Source organism: Oncorhynchus nerka, linkage group LG20, assembly GCF_034236695.1.
Source record: "Oncorhynchus nerka isolate Pitt River linkage group LG20, Oner_Uvic_2.0, whole genome shotgun sequence".
In the NCBI taxonomy this organism is placed as follows: Eukaryota; Metazoa; Chordata; class Actinopteri; order Salmoniformes; family Salmonidae; genus Oncorhynchus; species Oncorhynchus nerka.
The window spans coordinates 97,001,094-97,017,374 of NC_088415.1; the positions used below are offsets into that span (position 1 = coordinate 97,001,094).

At 48.1% G+C, this 16,281-nt stretch overlaps 1 protein-coding gene across 1 annotated transcript in view; it reads right to left on the reverse strand.

Moving 5' to 3' along the window:
* Positions 1-16,281, reverse strand: part of myom1a (myomesin 1a (skelemin)) — a 133,374-nt gene that overhangs the window by 45,036 nt on the left and 72,057 nt on the right. Inside the window, 5 exon segments of the mRNA XM_065006113.1 lie at positions 5,649-5,708; positions 6,056-6,200; positions 6,421-6,557; positions 10,304-10,348; positions 11,150-11,256. Of these exon segments, the coding sequence (XP_064862185.1) occupies positions 5,649-5,708; positions 6,056-6,200; positions 6,421-6,557; positions 10,304-10,348; positions 11,150-11,256 (494 nt within the window).

The following is a 16,281-nucleotide window of genomic DNA, read 5'->3' on the forward strand; positions in this document are numbered from 1 at the left end:
AGCAGACAACAGACAGAGTTAATACCGCTACAGGACAGCACTCTGCAGACAACAGACAGAGTTAATACCTACAGGACAGAGTTAATACAGGACAGCACTCTGCAGACAACAGACAGAGTTAATACCGCTACAGGACAGCACTCTGTAGACAACAGACAGAGTTAATACCGCTACAGGACAACACTCTGCAGACAACAGACAGAGTTAATACCGCTACAGGACAGCACTCTGTAGACAACAGACAGAGTTAATACCGCTACAGGACAGCACTCTGTAGACAACAGACAGAGTTAATACCGCTACAGGACAGAGTTAATACCGCTACAGGACAGCACTCTGCAGACAACAGACAGAGTTAATACCGCTACAGGACAGCACTCTGCAGACAACAGACAGAGTTAATACCGCTACAGGACAGCACTCTGCAGACAACAGACAGAGTTAATACCGCTACAGGACAACACTCTGCAGACAACAGACAGAGTTAATACCGCTACAGGACAGCACTCTGCAGACAACAGACAGAGTTAATACCGCTACAGGACAGAGTTAATACCGCTACAGGACAGCACTCTGCAGACAACAGACAGAGTTAATACCGCTACAGGACAGCACTCTGCAGACAACAGACAGAGTTAATACCGCTACAGGACAGCACTCTGCAGACAACAGACAGAGTTAATACCGCTACAGGACAGCACTCTGCAGACAACAGACAGAGTTAATACCGCTACAGGACAGCACTCTGCAGACAACAGACAACAGACAGAGTTAATACCGCTACAGGACAGCACTCTGCAGACAACAGACAGAGTTAATACCGCTACAGGACAGCACTCTACAGACAACAGACAAGAGTTAATACCGCTACAGGACAGCACTCTACAGACAACAGACAGAGTTAATACCGCTACAGGATAGCACTCTGCAGACAACAGACAGAGTTAATACCGCTACAGGACAGAGTTAATACCGCTACAGGACAGCACTCTGCAGACAACAGACAGAGTTAATACCTGCTACTGGACAGCACTCTGCAGACAACAGACAGAGTTAATACCGCTACAGGACAACACTCTGCAGACAACAGACAGAGTTAATACCGCTACAGGACAGAGTTAATACCGCTACAGGACAGCACTCTGCAGACAACAGACAGAGTTAATACCGCTACAGGACAACACTCTGCAGACAACAGACAGAGTTAATACCTGCTACAGGACAGCACTCTGCAGACAACAGACATAGTTATTACCGCTACTGGACAGCACTCTGCAGACAACAGACAGAGTTAATACCGCTACAGGACAGCACTCTGCAGACAACAGACAGAGTTAATACCGCTACAGGACAACACTCTGCAGACAACAGACAGAGTTAATACCGCTACAGGACAGCACTCTGCAGACAACAGACAGAGTTAATACCGCTACAGGACAGAGTTAATACCGCTACAGGACAGCACTCTGCAGACAACAGACAGAGTTAATACCGCTACAGGACAGCACTCTGCAGACAACAGACAGAGTTAATACCGCTACAGGACAGCACTCTGCAGGACAGCACTCTTAATACCGCAGGACAGACAGACAGAGTTAATACCGCTACAGGACAGCACTCTGCAGACAACAGACAGAGTTAATACCGCTACAGGACAGAGGACAGCACTCTGCAGACAACAGACAGAGTTAATACCGCTACAGGACAGCACTCTGTAGACAACAGACAGAGTTAATACCGCTACAGGACAGCACTCTGCAGACAACAGACAGAGTTAATACCGCTACAGGACAGAGTTAATAACGCTACAGGACAGCACTCTGCAGACAACAGACAGAGTTAATACCGCTACAGGACAGCACTCTGCAGACAACAGACAGAGTTAATACCTGCTACAGGACAGCACTCTGCAGACAACAGACAGAGTTAATACCGCTACCGCTACAGGACAGCACTCTGCAGACAGAGTTAATACGCTACAGGACAGCACTCTGCAGACAACAGACAGAGTTAATACCGCTACAGGACAGCACTCTGCAGACAACAGACAGAGTTAATACCGCTACAGGACAGCACTCTGCAGACAACAGACAGAGTTAATACCGCTACAGGACAGAGCACTCTGCAGACAACAGGACAGAGTTAATACCGCTACAGGACAGCACTCTGCAGACAACAGACAGAGTTAATACCGCTACAGGACAGCACTCTGCAGACAACAGACAGAGTTAACACTCTGCAGACAGGACAGAGTTAATACCGCTACAGGACAGCACTCTGCAGACAACAGACAGAGTTAATACCGCTACAGGACAGCACTCTGCAGACAACAGACAGAGTTAATACCGCTACAGGACAGCACTCTGCAGACAACAGACAGAGTTAATACCGCTACAGGACAGCACTCTGCAGACAACAGACAGAGTTAATACCGCTACAGGACAGGACAGCACTCTGCAGACAACAGACAGAGTTAATACCGCTACAGGACAGAGTTAATACAACAGGACAGAGTTAATACCGCTACAGGACAGCACTCTGCAGACAGACAACAGACAGAGTTAATACCGCTACAGGACAGCACTCTGCAGACAACAGACAGAGTTAATACCGCTACAGGACAGCACTCTGCAGACAGCAGACAGAGTTAATACCGCTACAGGACAGCAGACAGAGTTAATACCGCTACAGGACAGCACTCTGCAGACAACAGACAGAGTTAATACCGCTACAGGACAGCACTCTGCAGACAACAGACAGAGTTAATACAGGACAGCACTCTGCAGACAGGACAGAGTTAATACCTGCTACAGGACAGCACTCTGCAGACAACAGACAGAGTTAATACCGCTACAGGACAGCACTCTGCAGACAACAGACAGAGTTAATACCGCTACATACAGGACAGCACTCTGCAGACAACAGACAGAGTTAATACCGCTACAGGACAGAGTTAATACCGCTACAGGACAGCACTCTGCAGACAACAGACAGAGTTAATACCGCTACAGGACAGCACTCTACAGACAACAGACAGAGTTAATACCGCTACAGGACAGCACTCTGCAGACAACAGACAGAGTTAATACCGCTACAGGACAGCACTCTGCAGACAACAGACAGAGTTAATACCGCTACAGGACAGAGTTAATACCGCTACAGGACAGCACTCTGCAGACAACAGACAGAGTTAATACCTGCTACTGGACAGCACTCTGCAGACAACAGACAGAGTTAATACCGCTACAGGACAACACTCTGCAGACAACAGACAGAGTTAATACCGCTACAGGACAGCACTCTGCAGACAACAGACAGAGTTAATACCGCTACAGGACAGCACTCTGCAGACAACAGACAGAGTTAATACCGCTACAGGACAGAGTGCAGACAACAGACAGCACTCTGCAGACAACAGGACAGAGTTAATACCGCTACAGGACAGCACTCTGCAGACAACAGACAGAGTTAATACCGCTACAGGACAACACTCTGCAGACAACAGACAGAGTTAATACCTGCTACAGGACACCACTCTGCAGACAACAGACATAGTTAATACCGCTACAGGACAGCACTCTGCAGACAACAGACAGAGTTAATACCGCTACAGGACAGCACTCTGCAGACAACAGACAGAGTTAATACCGCTACAGGACAGCACTCTGCAGACAACAGACAGAGTTAATACCGCTACAGGACAGCACTCTGCAGACAACAGACAGAGTTACAGGACAGCACTCTGCAGGACAGAGTTAATACCGCTACAGGACAGCACTCTGCAGACAACAGACAGAGTTAATACCGCTACAGGACAGCACTCTGCAGACAACAGACAGAGTTAATACCGCTACAGGACAGCACTCTGCAGACAACAGACAGAGTTAATACCGCTACAGGACAGCACTCTGCAGACAACAGACAGAGTTAATACCGCTACAGGACAGAGTTAATACCGCTACAGGACAGCACTCTGCAGACAACAGACAGAGTTAATACCGCTACAGGACAGCACTCTGCAGACAACAGACAGAGTTAATACCGCTACAGGACAGCACTCTGCAGACAACAGACAGAGTTAATACCGCTACAGGACAGCACTCTGCAGACAACAGACAGAGTTAATACCGCTACAGGACAGCACTCTGCAGACAACAGACAGAGTTAATACCGCTACAGGACAGAGTTAATACCGCTACAGGACAGCACTCTGCAGACAACAGACAGAGTTAATACCGCTACAGGACAGAGTTAATACCTGCTACAGGACAGCACTCTGCAGACAACAGACAGAGTTAATACCGCTACAGGACAGCACTCTGCAGACAACAGACAGAGTTAATACCGCTACAGGACAGCACTCTGCAGACAACAGACAGAGTTAATACCGCTACAGGACAGCACTCTGCAGACAACAGACAGAGTTAATACCGCTACAGGACAGAGGACAGGAGTTAATACCGCTACAGGACAACAGGACTCTGCAGGACAGAGTTAATACCGCTACAGGACAGCACTCTGCAGACAACAGACAGAGTTAATACCGCTACAGGACAGCACTCTGCAGACAACAGACAGAGTTAATACCGCTACAGGACAGAGTTAATACCGCTACAGGACAGCACTCTGCAGACAACAGACAGAGTTAATACCGCTACAGGACAGAGTTAATACCGCTACAGGACAGCACTCTGCAGACAACAGACAGAGTTAATACCGCTACAGGACAGCACTCTGCAGACAACAGACAGAGTTAATACGCGCAGGACAGCAGCAGACAGACAGAGTTAATACCGCTACAGGACAGCACTCTGCAGACAACAGACAGAGTTAATACCGCTACAGGACAGCACTCTGCAGACAACAGACAGAGTTAATACCGCTACAGGACAGCACTCTGCAGACAACAGACAGAGTTAATACCGCTACAGGACAGAGTTAATACCGCTACAGGACAGAGTTAATACCGCTACAGGACAGCACTCTGCAGACAACAGACAGAGTTAATACCGCTACAGGACAGCACTCTACAGACAACAGACATAGTTAATACCGCTACAGGACAGCACTCTGCAGACAGCAGACATAGTTATTACCGCTACAGGACAGCACTCTGCAGACAACAGACAGAGTTAATACCGCTACAGGACAGCACTCTACAGACAACAGACATAGTTAATACCGCTACAGGACAGCACTCTACAGACAACAGACAGAGTTAATACCGCTACAGGACAGCACTCTACAGACAACAGACATAGTTAATACCGCTACAGGACAGCACTCTACAGACAACAGACAGAGTTAATACCGCTACAGGACAGCACTCTGTAGACAACAGACAGAGTTAATACCGCTACAGGACAGCACTCTACAGACAACAGACATAGTTAATACCGCTACAGGACAGCACTCTGCAGACAACAGACATAGTTAATACCGCTACAGGACAGCACTCTACAGACAACAGACAGAGTTAATACCGCTACAGGACAGCACTCTGTAGACAACAGACAGAGTTAATACCGCTACAGGACAGCACTCTACAGACAACAGACATAGTTAATACCACTACTGGACAACACTCTGTAGCAATATAATATCAATCATCTAACAACCTGACAAGTGCAAAACAATATATTCCACACCTTGTCTTCTGATCCATTCAGCATGTTCAAACTCAGACTTTTTCTGGAGCTCTCTGAACTCTGGAGAAGTAGAAGAAGTTACACATAATAAATAAATATAATATATAATAATTATATAATAAATAAAACGAAATAAATAATAGTTGTCGGAATAGTAACCTATAGGAACACAGCCATATTTCACCACTACCACACTTTCCCCCAGACAGTTGTCAGAATAGGAACCAACACTACACCAAAGCCATCACATGAACATGCAGTTTGAGTCTAAACACTACTGGTCTTCTCCTACCCCCTAGTGGACACAACATGTCACTGCTATTAGAGCCACACCCACTGGTTGTGGTAGGCATGGTGACTGAACCCCTGTGGTGGCAGTCATGGTAACAGGTGGGGTGTGGCCTTACCTTCTCCAATCAGCACCAGGCTGGTGGACCCCTTGGCCTTCCCGTCCACGAGGTTAAAGGTGAATGTTCCCTCGTCTGTGACCGCGAGAGAGTCCATGAACATCTCAATGATGCCTGAGTTCTTGTCAAAGTTCATTTGGTATTTCTAGAGGAGGGAAATGTGACACAGAAATCTACATGTGAGAACATGCTTGCTTGGGAGTGTTCTTACAAGTGTGTGTGTATATATGTGTTTTGTGTGTGTGTGTGTGTGTGTGTGTGTGTGTGTGTGTGTGTGTGTGTATTCTGACCATAATGTGTGTGTGAGTTGATGATTGAGATGTGTGTGAGTGTGTTTTCTGACCGTGATGTTTGTGTTTCCTCACCTCTCCGTTCTCTACGATCGCATCGTTAAAGACATAGTCCACATGGCAGCCAGTGGTGAACTTCTCAACCTGGGTCCAGAACCTCACACGACCCTTCTCCAGGAGCTCCATGGCCATCTGAGTCTTGAAGGGAATGACTGAGGAGGAGGAGAGAGTGAGACAGCATCAGAACAGAGTGAGAGGAGGAGGGACAGGGGGACAGAGTGAAGGAGGAGGGACAGGGGGACAGAGTGAAGGAGGAGGGACAGGGGGACAAAGTGAAGGAGGAGAGACAGGGGGACAGAGTGAAGGAGGAGGGACAGGGGGACAGAGTGAAGGAGGAGAGACACGGGGACAAAGTGAAGGAGGAGAGACAGGGGTACAAAGTGAAGGAGGAGAAACATGGGGACAGAGTGAAGGAGGACAGAGTGAAGGAGGAGAGACACGGGGACAGAGTGAAGGAGGAGAGACAGGGGGACAGAATGAAGGAGGAGAAACATGGGGACAGAGTGAAGGAGGAGAGACAGGGGGACAGAGTGAAGGAGGAGAGACAGGGGGACAGAGTGAAGGAGGAGAGACAGGGGGACAGAGTGAAGTAGGAGAGTCATGGAGACAGAGTGAAGGAGGAGAGTCATGGAGACAGAGTGAAGGAGGAGAGTCAGGGGGACAAAGTGAAAGAGTAGAGACAGGGGGACAAAGTGAAGGAGTAGAGACAGGGGGACAAAGTGAAGAAGGACAGAGTGAAGGTGGAGAGACGGGACAGAGTGAAGGAGGAGAGACAGGGGGACAGAGTGAAGGAGGAGAAACATGGGGACACAGTGAAGGTGGAGAAACATGGGGACAGAGTGAAGGATGAGAGGCAGGGGGACAGAGTGAAGGATGAGAGGCAGGGGGACAGAGTGAAGGAGGAGAAACATGGGGACAGAGTGAAGATGGAGAAACATGGGGACAAAGTGAAGGATGAGAGGCAGGGGGACAGAGTGAAAGAGGAGAGACAGGGGACAGAGTGAAGGAGGAGAACCAGGGGGACAGAGTGAAGGAGGACATAGTGAAGGAGGAGAGTAGGGGACAGAGTGAAGGAGGAGAAACAGGGGACAGAGTGAAGGAGGAGAATCAGGGGAAAGAGTGAAGGAGAAGAGACATGGGGAGAGAGTGAAGGAGGAGAAACAGGGGGACAGAGTGAAGGAGGAGAATCAGGGGGACAGAGTGAAGGAGGAGAAACAGGGGGACAAAGTGAAGGAGGAGAAACAGGGGAACAGAGTGAAGGGGGAGAGACAGGGGGACAGAGGGAAGGAGGAGAGTCAGGGGACAGAGTGAAGGAGGAAAGTCAGGGGAACAGAGTGAAGGAGGAGAAACAGGGGGACAAAGTGAAGGAGGAGAAACAGGGGGACAGAGTGAAGGAGGAGAGATAGGGGGACAGAGTGAAGGTGGAGAGACAGGGGGACAGAGTGAATGAGGAGAGACAGGGGGACAAAGTGAAGGAGGAGAGACAGGGGGACAAAGTGAAGGAGGAGAAACATGGGGACAGAGTGAAGGAGGACAGAGTAAAGGAGGAGAGACATGGGGACAGAGTGAAGGAGGAGAAACAGGGGGACAGAGGGAAGGAGGAGAAACAGGGGGACAGAGTGAAGGAGGAGAGACAGGGGGACAGAGTGAAGGAGGAGAGACATGGGAACAGAGTGAAGGGGGAGAGACAGGGGGACAGAGGGAAGGAGGAGAAACAGGGGGACAGAGGGAAGGAGGAGAAACAGGGGGACAGAGTGAAGGAGGAGAGACAGGGGGACAGAGTGAAGGAGGAGAGATAGGGGGACAGAGTGAATGTGGAGAGACAGGGGGGCAGAGTGAATGAGGAGAGACAGGGGGACAAAGTGAAGGAGGAGAAACATGGGGACATAGTGAAGGAGGACAGAGTGAAGGAGGAGAGACATGGGGACAGAGTGAAGGAGGAGAGACAGGGGGACAGAATGAAGGAGGAGAAACATGGGGACAGAGTGAAGGAGGAGAGACGGGGACAGAGTGAAGTAGGAGAGTCATGGAGACAGAGTGAAGGAGGAGAGTCAGGGGGACAAAGTGAAGGAGTAGAGACGGGGACAAAGTGAAGGAGGAGAAACAGGGGGACAGAGTGAAGAAGGACAGAGTGAAGGAGGAGAGACGGGACAGAGTGAAAGAGGAGAGACGGGGACAGAGTGAAGGAGGAGAAACATGGGGACAGGGTGAAGGTGGAGAAACATGGGGACAGAGTGAAGGATGAGAAGCAGGGGGACAGAGTGAAGGAGGAGAAACATGGGGACAGAGTGAAGGTGGAGAAACATGGGGACAGAGTGAAGGATGAGAGGCAGGGGGACAGAGTGAAAAAGAAGAAACATGGGGACAGAGTGAAGGATGAGAGGCAGGGGGACAGAGTGAAGGAGGAGAACCAGAGGGACAGAGTGAAGGAGGACATAGTGAAGGAGGAGAGAAGGGGACAGAGTGAATGAGGAGAAACAGGGGGACAGAGTGAAGGAGGAGAAACAGGGGGAAAGAGTGAAGGAGAAGAGACATGGGGAGAGAGTGAAGGAGAAGAGACATGGGGACAGAGTGAAGGAGGAAAATGGGTACAGAATGAAGGAGGACAGAGTGAAGGAGGAGAAACAGGGGGACAGAGTGAAGGAGGAGAAACAGGGGGAAAGAGTGAAGGAGAAGAGACATGGGGAGAGAGTGAAGGAGGAGAGAGATGGGGACATAGTGAAGGAGCAGCGAAGGGGACAGAGTGAAGGAGGAGAAACAGGGGGACAGAGTGAAGGAGGAGAAACAGGGGGAAAGAGTGAAGGAGAAGAAACATGGGGAGAGAGTGAAGGAGAAGAGACATGGGGAGAGAGTGAAGAAGGAGAGACATGGGGACAGAGTGAAGGAGGAAAATGGGTAAAGAATGAAGGAGGACAGAGTGAAGGAGGAGAAACAGGGGGACAGAGTGAAGGATGAGAAACATGGGGGCAGAGTGAAGGAGGAGAAACATGGGGACAGAGTGAAGGATGAGAAACATGGGGACAGAGTGAAGGAGGAGAGACAGGGGGACAGAGTGAAGGAGGAGTGACATGGAGACAGAGTGAAGGAGGAGAACCAGGGGGACAGAGTGAAGGAGGACAGAGTGAAGGAGGAGAGAAGGGGACAGAATGAAGGAGGAGAAACTGGGGGACAGGGTGAAGGAGGAGAGACATGGGGACAGGGTGAAGGAGGAAAGACAGGGGAAAAGCGTGAAGGAGAGACAGGGGGACAGAGTGAAGGAGGAGAGACAGGGGGACAGAGTGAAGGATGAGAAACATGGGGACATGGGGAGTGAAGGAGGAGAAACATGGGGAGAGAGTGAAGGAGGAGAGACAGGGGGACAGGGTGAAGGGGAGTGACATGGGGACAGAGTGAAGGAGGAGAACCAGGGGGACAGAGTGAAGGAGGACAGAAGGGACAGAGTGAAGGAGGAGAAACAGGGGACAGGGTGAAGGAGGAGAAACATGGGGACAGAGTGAAGGAGGAGAGACATGGGGACAGAGTGAAGAAGGAGAAATGGGTACAGAATGAAGGAGGACAGAGTGAAGGAGGAGAAACAGGGGGACAGAGTGAAGGAGGAGAGACAGGGGACAGGGTGAAGGAGGAGAGACAGGAGGACAGAGTGAAGGAGGAGAGACAGGGGGATAGAGTGAAGGAGGAGAGTCAGGGGACAGATGGAAGGAGGAGAGTCAGGGGGACAGAGTGAAGGAGGAGAGACAGGGGACAGAGTGAAGGGGGAGAGACAGGGGGACAGAGTGAAGGAGGAGAAACATGGGGACAGATCAGACTGGGAGGAGAGACTACTGTATAGCTCTGGAGAGGAGACGGTCTAGATCAGAACAGTGTAGCACGGGAATGCTGGGCAATGACGAATACTCACTGGGGAACTTGTGCTCGTGGCTGATGTCCAGGAGACGCTTCAGACCTGTCAATCAACAACATCACCAACAACATTGGTGACGACCATGACAGTCAGCATCTCTTTCACACCTCCACCCCCCCTCTCTCATTTTAACACCTCCACTCCCTTCCCGCTCCTTACCCCCTCCCTCTTATTTTTCCCTCCATCTCCTTACCCCCTCCCTCTAATTTTCCCTCCCTCTCCTTGCCCCCTCCCTCTAATTTTAACACCTCCACTCCCTCCTCCTCTCCTTACCCCCTCCCTCTAATTTTCACACCTCCACTCACCCCTCCTCTCCTTACCCCCTCCCACTAATTTTCACACCATACCAAACACAATCCTTTATTGTCATTTCCCTCCTGTTTCTTCCTCACTGACACACCAACAGACAGGAACGAGGTCATAATCGTGAGACGACGGATTATTGTCAGGGATTACATCATTGGTTTTCCGTCTGTTTTCTACAGATGTTTATTTCCTTCTCCACAATAAGAACGACTTCAATCTGCATATACCTTAGGTGATGAGGAAATGAAACCTCTATCTGCACGTCACTAAGAGATAATGTGATGCAGCTGTTAGTAACCGGACCATGAAGAGAATACATCACTCAGAAAGCTAACCTTCCCCTACTCACCCCCCAAACCCTTGCCTCCTCCTTCCAAAGATATGAGGTCACTCAGACCTGATTATATGTTATCTGAGACAGCCAGGAAGGACTGACTCAACCTCCTCAGAATGTTTCTGACACAATCCCAATCCTAATGGCCATAGCCCCTACTCCTAGAAACGAATGTAGAACAGCGAAATGGGACAGGGACTCACCAGCCTCCGTTAGAGTGTAGCTGGCTGAGACTCCAACAGTGTTGGTAACCTCACAGGAGAAGATCCCAAGGTCCTCCAGACTGGGAGCATTAAAGATTGCTCTGGACCTGAGGAGACAGCATGACAATGAACTAACACAGAGAGCAGAAACAGACTGGAGCACCAGGCAACGGACACATAGAACCTACTTGCCCCCTCTGTGACCATGGTATAGAAACAGAACTTACTTGCCCCCTCTGTGACCATGGTATAGAAACAGTACTTACTTGCCCCCTCTGTGACCATGGTATAGAAACAGTACTTACTTTCCCCCTCTGTGACCATGGTATAGAAACAGAACTTACTTTCCCCCTCTGTGACCATGGTATAGAAACAGTACTTACTTTCCCCCTCTGTGACCATGGTATAGGAACAGAACTTACCTATCCCCCTCTGTGACCATGGTATAGAAACAGAACTTACTTTCCCCCTCTGTGACCATGGTATAGGAACAGAACTTACTTTCCCCCTCTGTGACCATGGTATAGAAACAGAACTTACCTATCCCCCTCTGTGACCATGGTATAGAAACAGTACTTACTTTCCCCCTCTGTGACCATGGTATAGAAACAGAACTTACTTTCCCCCTCTGTGACCATGGTATAGAAACAGAACTTACTTTCCCCCTCTGTGACCATGGTATAGGAACAGAACTTACCTATCCCCCTCTGTGACCATGGTATAGAAACAGAACTTACTTTCCCCCTCTGTGACCATGGTATAGGAACAGAACTTACTTTCCCCCTCTGTGACCATGGTATAGAAACAGAACTTACCTATCCCCCTCTGTGACCATGGTATAGAAACAGTACTTACTTTCCCCCTCTGTGACCATGGTATAGGAACAGAACTTACCTATCCCCCTCTGTGACCATGGTATAGAAACAGAACTTACTTTCCCCCTCTGTGACCATGGTATAGAAACATATCTTACTTGCCCCCTCTGTGACCATGGTATAGAAAGAGAACTTACTTTCCCCCTCTGTGACCATGGTATAGAAACATATCTTACTTGCCCCCTCTGTGACCATGGTATAGAAACATATCTTGACCATGGTTAACCCCTCTGTGACCATGGTATAGAAACAGAACTTACTTGCCCCCTCTGTGACCATGGTATAGAAACATATCTTACTTGCCCCCTCTGTGACCATGGTATAGAAACAGTACTTACTTGCCCCCTCTGTGACCATGGTATAGAAACAGAACTTACTTAACCCCTCTGTGACCATGGTATAGAAACAGAACTTACTTGCCCTTACTTACTTGTGACCATGGTATAGGAACAGAACTGACTTGTACTTACCCCTCTGTGACCATGGTATAGGAACAGAACTTACCTATCCCCCTCTGTGACCATGGTATAGGAACAGAACTTACTTGCCCCCTCTGTGACCATGGTATAGAAACAGTACTTACTTGCCCCCTCTGTGACCATGGTATAGAAACAGTACTTACTTTCCCCCTCTGTGACCATGGTATAGAAACAGAACTTACTTGCCCCCTCTGTGACCATGGTATAGAAACCCTCTTTAACCCCTCTGTGACCATGGTATAGAAACAGAACTTACTTTCCCCTCTGTGACCATGGTATAGAAACAGAAACAGAACTTAGAAACTTTCCCCCTCTGTGACCATGGTATAGAAACAGAACTTACTTTCCCCCTCTGTGACCATGGTATAGGAACAGAACTTACTTTCCCCCTCTGTGACCATGGTATAGAAACAGAACTTACCTATCCCCCTCTGTGACCATGGTATAGAAACAGTACTTACTTTCCCCTCTGTGACCATGGTATAGAAACAGAACTTACTTTCTGTGACCCCTTCTGTGACCATGGTATAGAAACAGTACTTACTTTCCCCCTCTGTGACCATGGTATAGGAACAGAACTTACCTATCCCCCTCTGTGACCATGGTATAGAAACAGAACTTACATGGTTAGCAACATATCTTACCCCTCTGTGACCATGGTATAGGAACAGAACTTACTTTCCCCCTCTGTGACCATGGTATAGAACAGAACTTAGAACCATGGTTAGAAACCTTACTTCCCCTCTGTGACCATGGTATAGAAACAGAACTTACTTTCCCCCTCTGTGACCATGGTATAGGAACAGAACTTACCTATCCCCCTCTGTGACCATGGTATAGAAACAGAACTTACTTTCCCCCTCTGTGACCATGGTATAGAAACATATCTTACTTGCCCCCTCTGTGACCATGGTATAGAAAGAGAACTTACTTTCCCCCTCTGTGACCATGGTATAGAAACATATCTTACTTGCCCCCTCTGTGACCATGGTATAGAAACATATCTTACTTAACCCCTCTGTGACCATGGTATAGAAACAGAACTTACTTGCCCCCCTCTGTGACCATGGTATAGAAACATATCTTACTTGCCCCCTCTGTGACCATGGTATAGAAACAGTACTTACTTGCCCCCTCTGTGACCATGGTATAGAAACAGAACTTACTTAACCCCCTCTGTGACCATGGTATAGAAACAGAACTTACTTGCCCCTTACTTGTGACCATGGTATAGGAACAGAACTGACTTGCCCCCCTCTGTGACCATGGTATAGGAACAGAACTTACCTATCCCCCTCTGTGACCATGGTATAGGAACAGAACTTACTTGCCCCCTCTGTGACCATGGTATAGAAACAGTACTTACTTTCCCCCCTCTGTGACCATGGTATAGAAACAGAACTTACTTTCCCCCTCTGTGACCATGGTATAGAAACATATCTTACTTGCCCCCTCTGTGACCATGGTATAGAAAGAGAACTTACTTTCCCCCTCTGTGACCATGGTATAGAAACATATCTTACTTGCCCCCTCTGTGACCATGGTATAGCAACATATCTTACTTGCCCCCTCTGTGACCATGGTATAGAAACAGAACTTACTTGCCCCCTCTGTGACCATGGTATAGAAACAGTACTTACTTGCCCCCTCTGTGACCATGGTATAGAAACAGAACTTACCTATCCCCCTCTGTGACCATGGTATAGAAACAGAACTTACTTTCCCCCTCTGTGACCATGGTATAGAAACATATCTTACTTAACCCCTCTGTGACCATGGTATAGAAACAGAACTTACTTGCCCCCTCTGTGACCATGGTATAGAAACATATCTTACTTGCCCCCTCTGTGACCATGGTATAGAAACAGAACTTACTTCCCCCTCTGTGACCATGGTATAGAAACAGAACTTACTTAACCCCTCTGTGACCATGGTATAGAAACAGAACTTACTTGCCCCTTACTTGTGACCATGGTATAGGAACAGAACTGACTTGCCCCCCTCTGTGACCATGGTATAGGAACAGAACTTACCTATCCCCCTCTGTGACCATGGTATAGAAACAGAACTTACTTTCCCCCTCTGTGACCATGGTATAGAAACAGAACTTACTTTCCCCCTCTGTGACCATGGTATAGAAACAGAACTTACTTTCCCCCTCTGTGACCATGGTATAGAAACAGTACTTACTTTCCCCCTCTGTGACCATGGTATAGGAACAGAACTTACCTATCCCCCTCTGTGACCATGGTATAGAAACAGAACTTACTTTCCCCCTCTGTGACCATGGTATAGAAACAGAACTTACTTTCCCCCTCTGTGACCATGGTATAGAAACAGAACTTACTTTCCCCTCTGTGACCATGGTATAGAAACAGAACTTACCTATCCCCCTCTGTGACCATGGTATAGAAACAGAACTTACTTTCCCCCTCTGTGACCATGGTATAGAAACAGAATATCTTGACCTTGAACTTACTTAACCCCCTCTGTGACCATGGTATAGAAAGAGAACTTACTTTCCCCATCTGTGACCATGGTATAGAAACATATCTTACTTGCCCCCTCTGTGACCATGGTATAGAAACATATCTTACTTAACCCCTCTGTGACCATGGTATAGAAACAGAACTTACTTGCCCCCCTCTGTGACCATGGTATAGAAACATATCTTACTTGCCCCCTCTGTGACCATGGTATAGAAACAGTACTTACTTGCCCCCTCTGTGACCATGGTATAGAAACAGAACTTACTTAACCCCTCTGTGACCATGGTATAGAAACAGAACTTACTTGCCCCCTCTGTGACCATGGTATAGAAACAGAACTTACTTGACCATGGTTAGAAACAGAACCCCCTCTGTGACCATGGTATAGAAACAGTACTTACTTTTTGTGACCATGGTATAGAAACAGAACCTTTCCCCTCTGTGACCATGGTATAGAAACAGAACTTACTTTCCCCCTCTGTGACCATGGTATAGACCATGGTATAGAAACATATCTTACTTGCCCCCTCTGTGACCATGGTATAGAAACAGAACTTACTTGCCCCCTCTGTGACCATGGTATAGAAACAGTACTTACTTGCCCCCTCTGTGACCATGGTATAGAAACAGAACTTACCTATCCCCCTCTGTGACCATGGTATAGAAACAGAACTTACTTTCCCCCTCTGTGACCATGGTATAGAAACATATCTTACTTGCCCCCTCTGTGACCATGGTATAGAAACATATCTTACTTAACCCCTCTGTGACCATGGTATAGAAACAGAACTTACTTGCCCCCTCTGTGACCATGGTATAGAAACATATCTTACTTGCCCCCTCTGTGACCATGGTATAGAAACAGAACTTACTTTCCCCCTCTGTGACCATGGTATAGAAACAGAACTTACTTTCCCCCTCTGTGACCATGGTATAGAAACAGTACTTACTTTCCCCCTCTGTGACCATGGTATAGAAACAGAACTTACCTATCCCCCTCTGTGACCATGGTATAGAAACAGAACTTACTTTCCCCTCTGTGACCATGGTATAGAAACAGAACTTACTTTCCCCCTCTGTGACCATGGTATAGAAACAGAACTTACCTATCCCCCTCTGTGACCATGGTATAGAAACAGAACTTACTTTCCCCCTCTGTGACCATGGTATAGAAACATAACTTACTTGCCCCCTCTGTGACCATGGTATAGAAACAGAACTTACTTTCCCCCTCTGTGACCATGGTATAGAAACATATCTTACTTGCCCCCTCTGTGACCATGGTATAG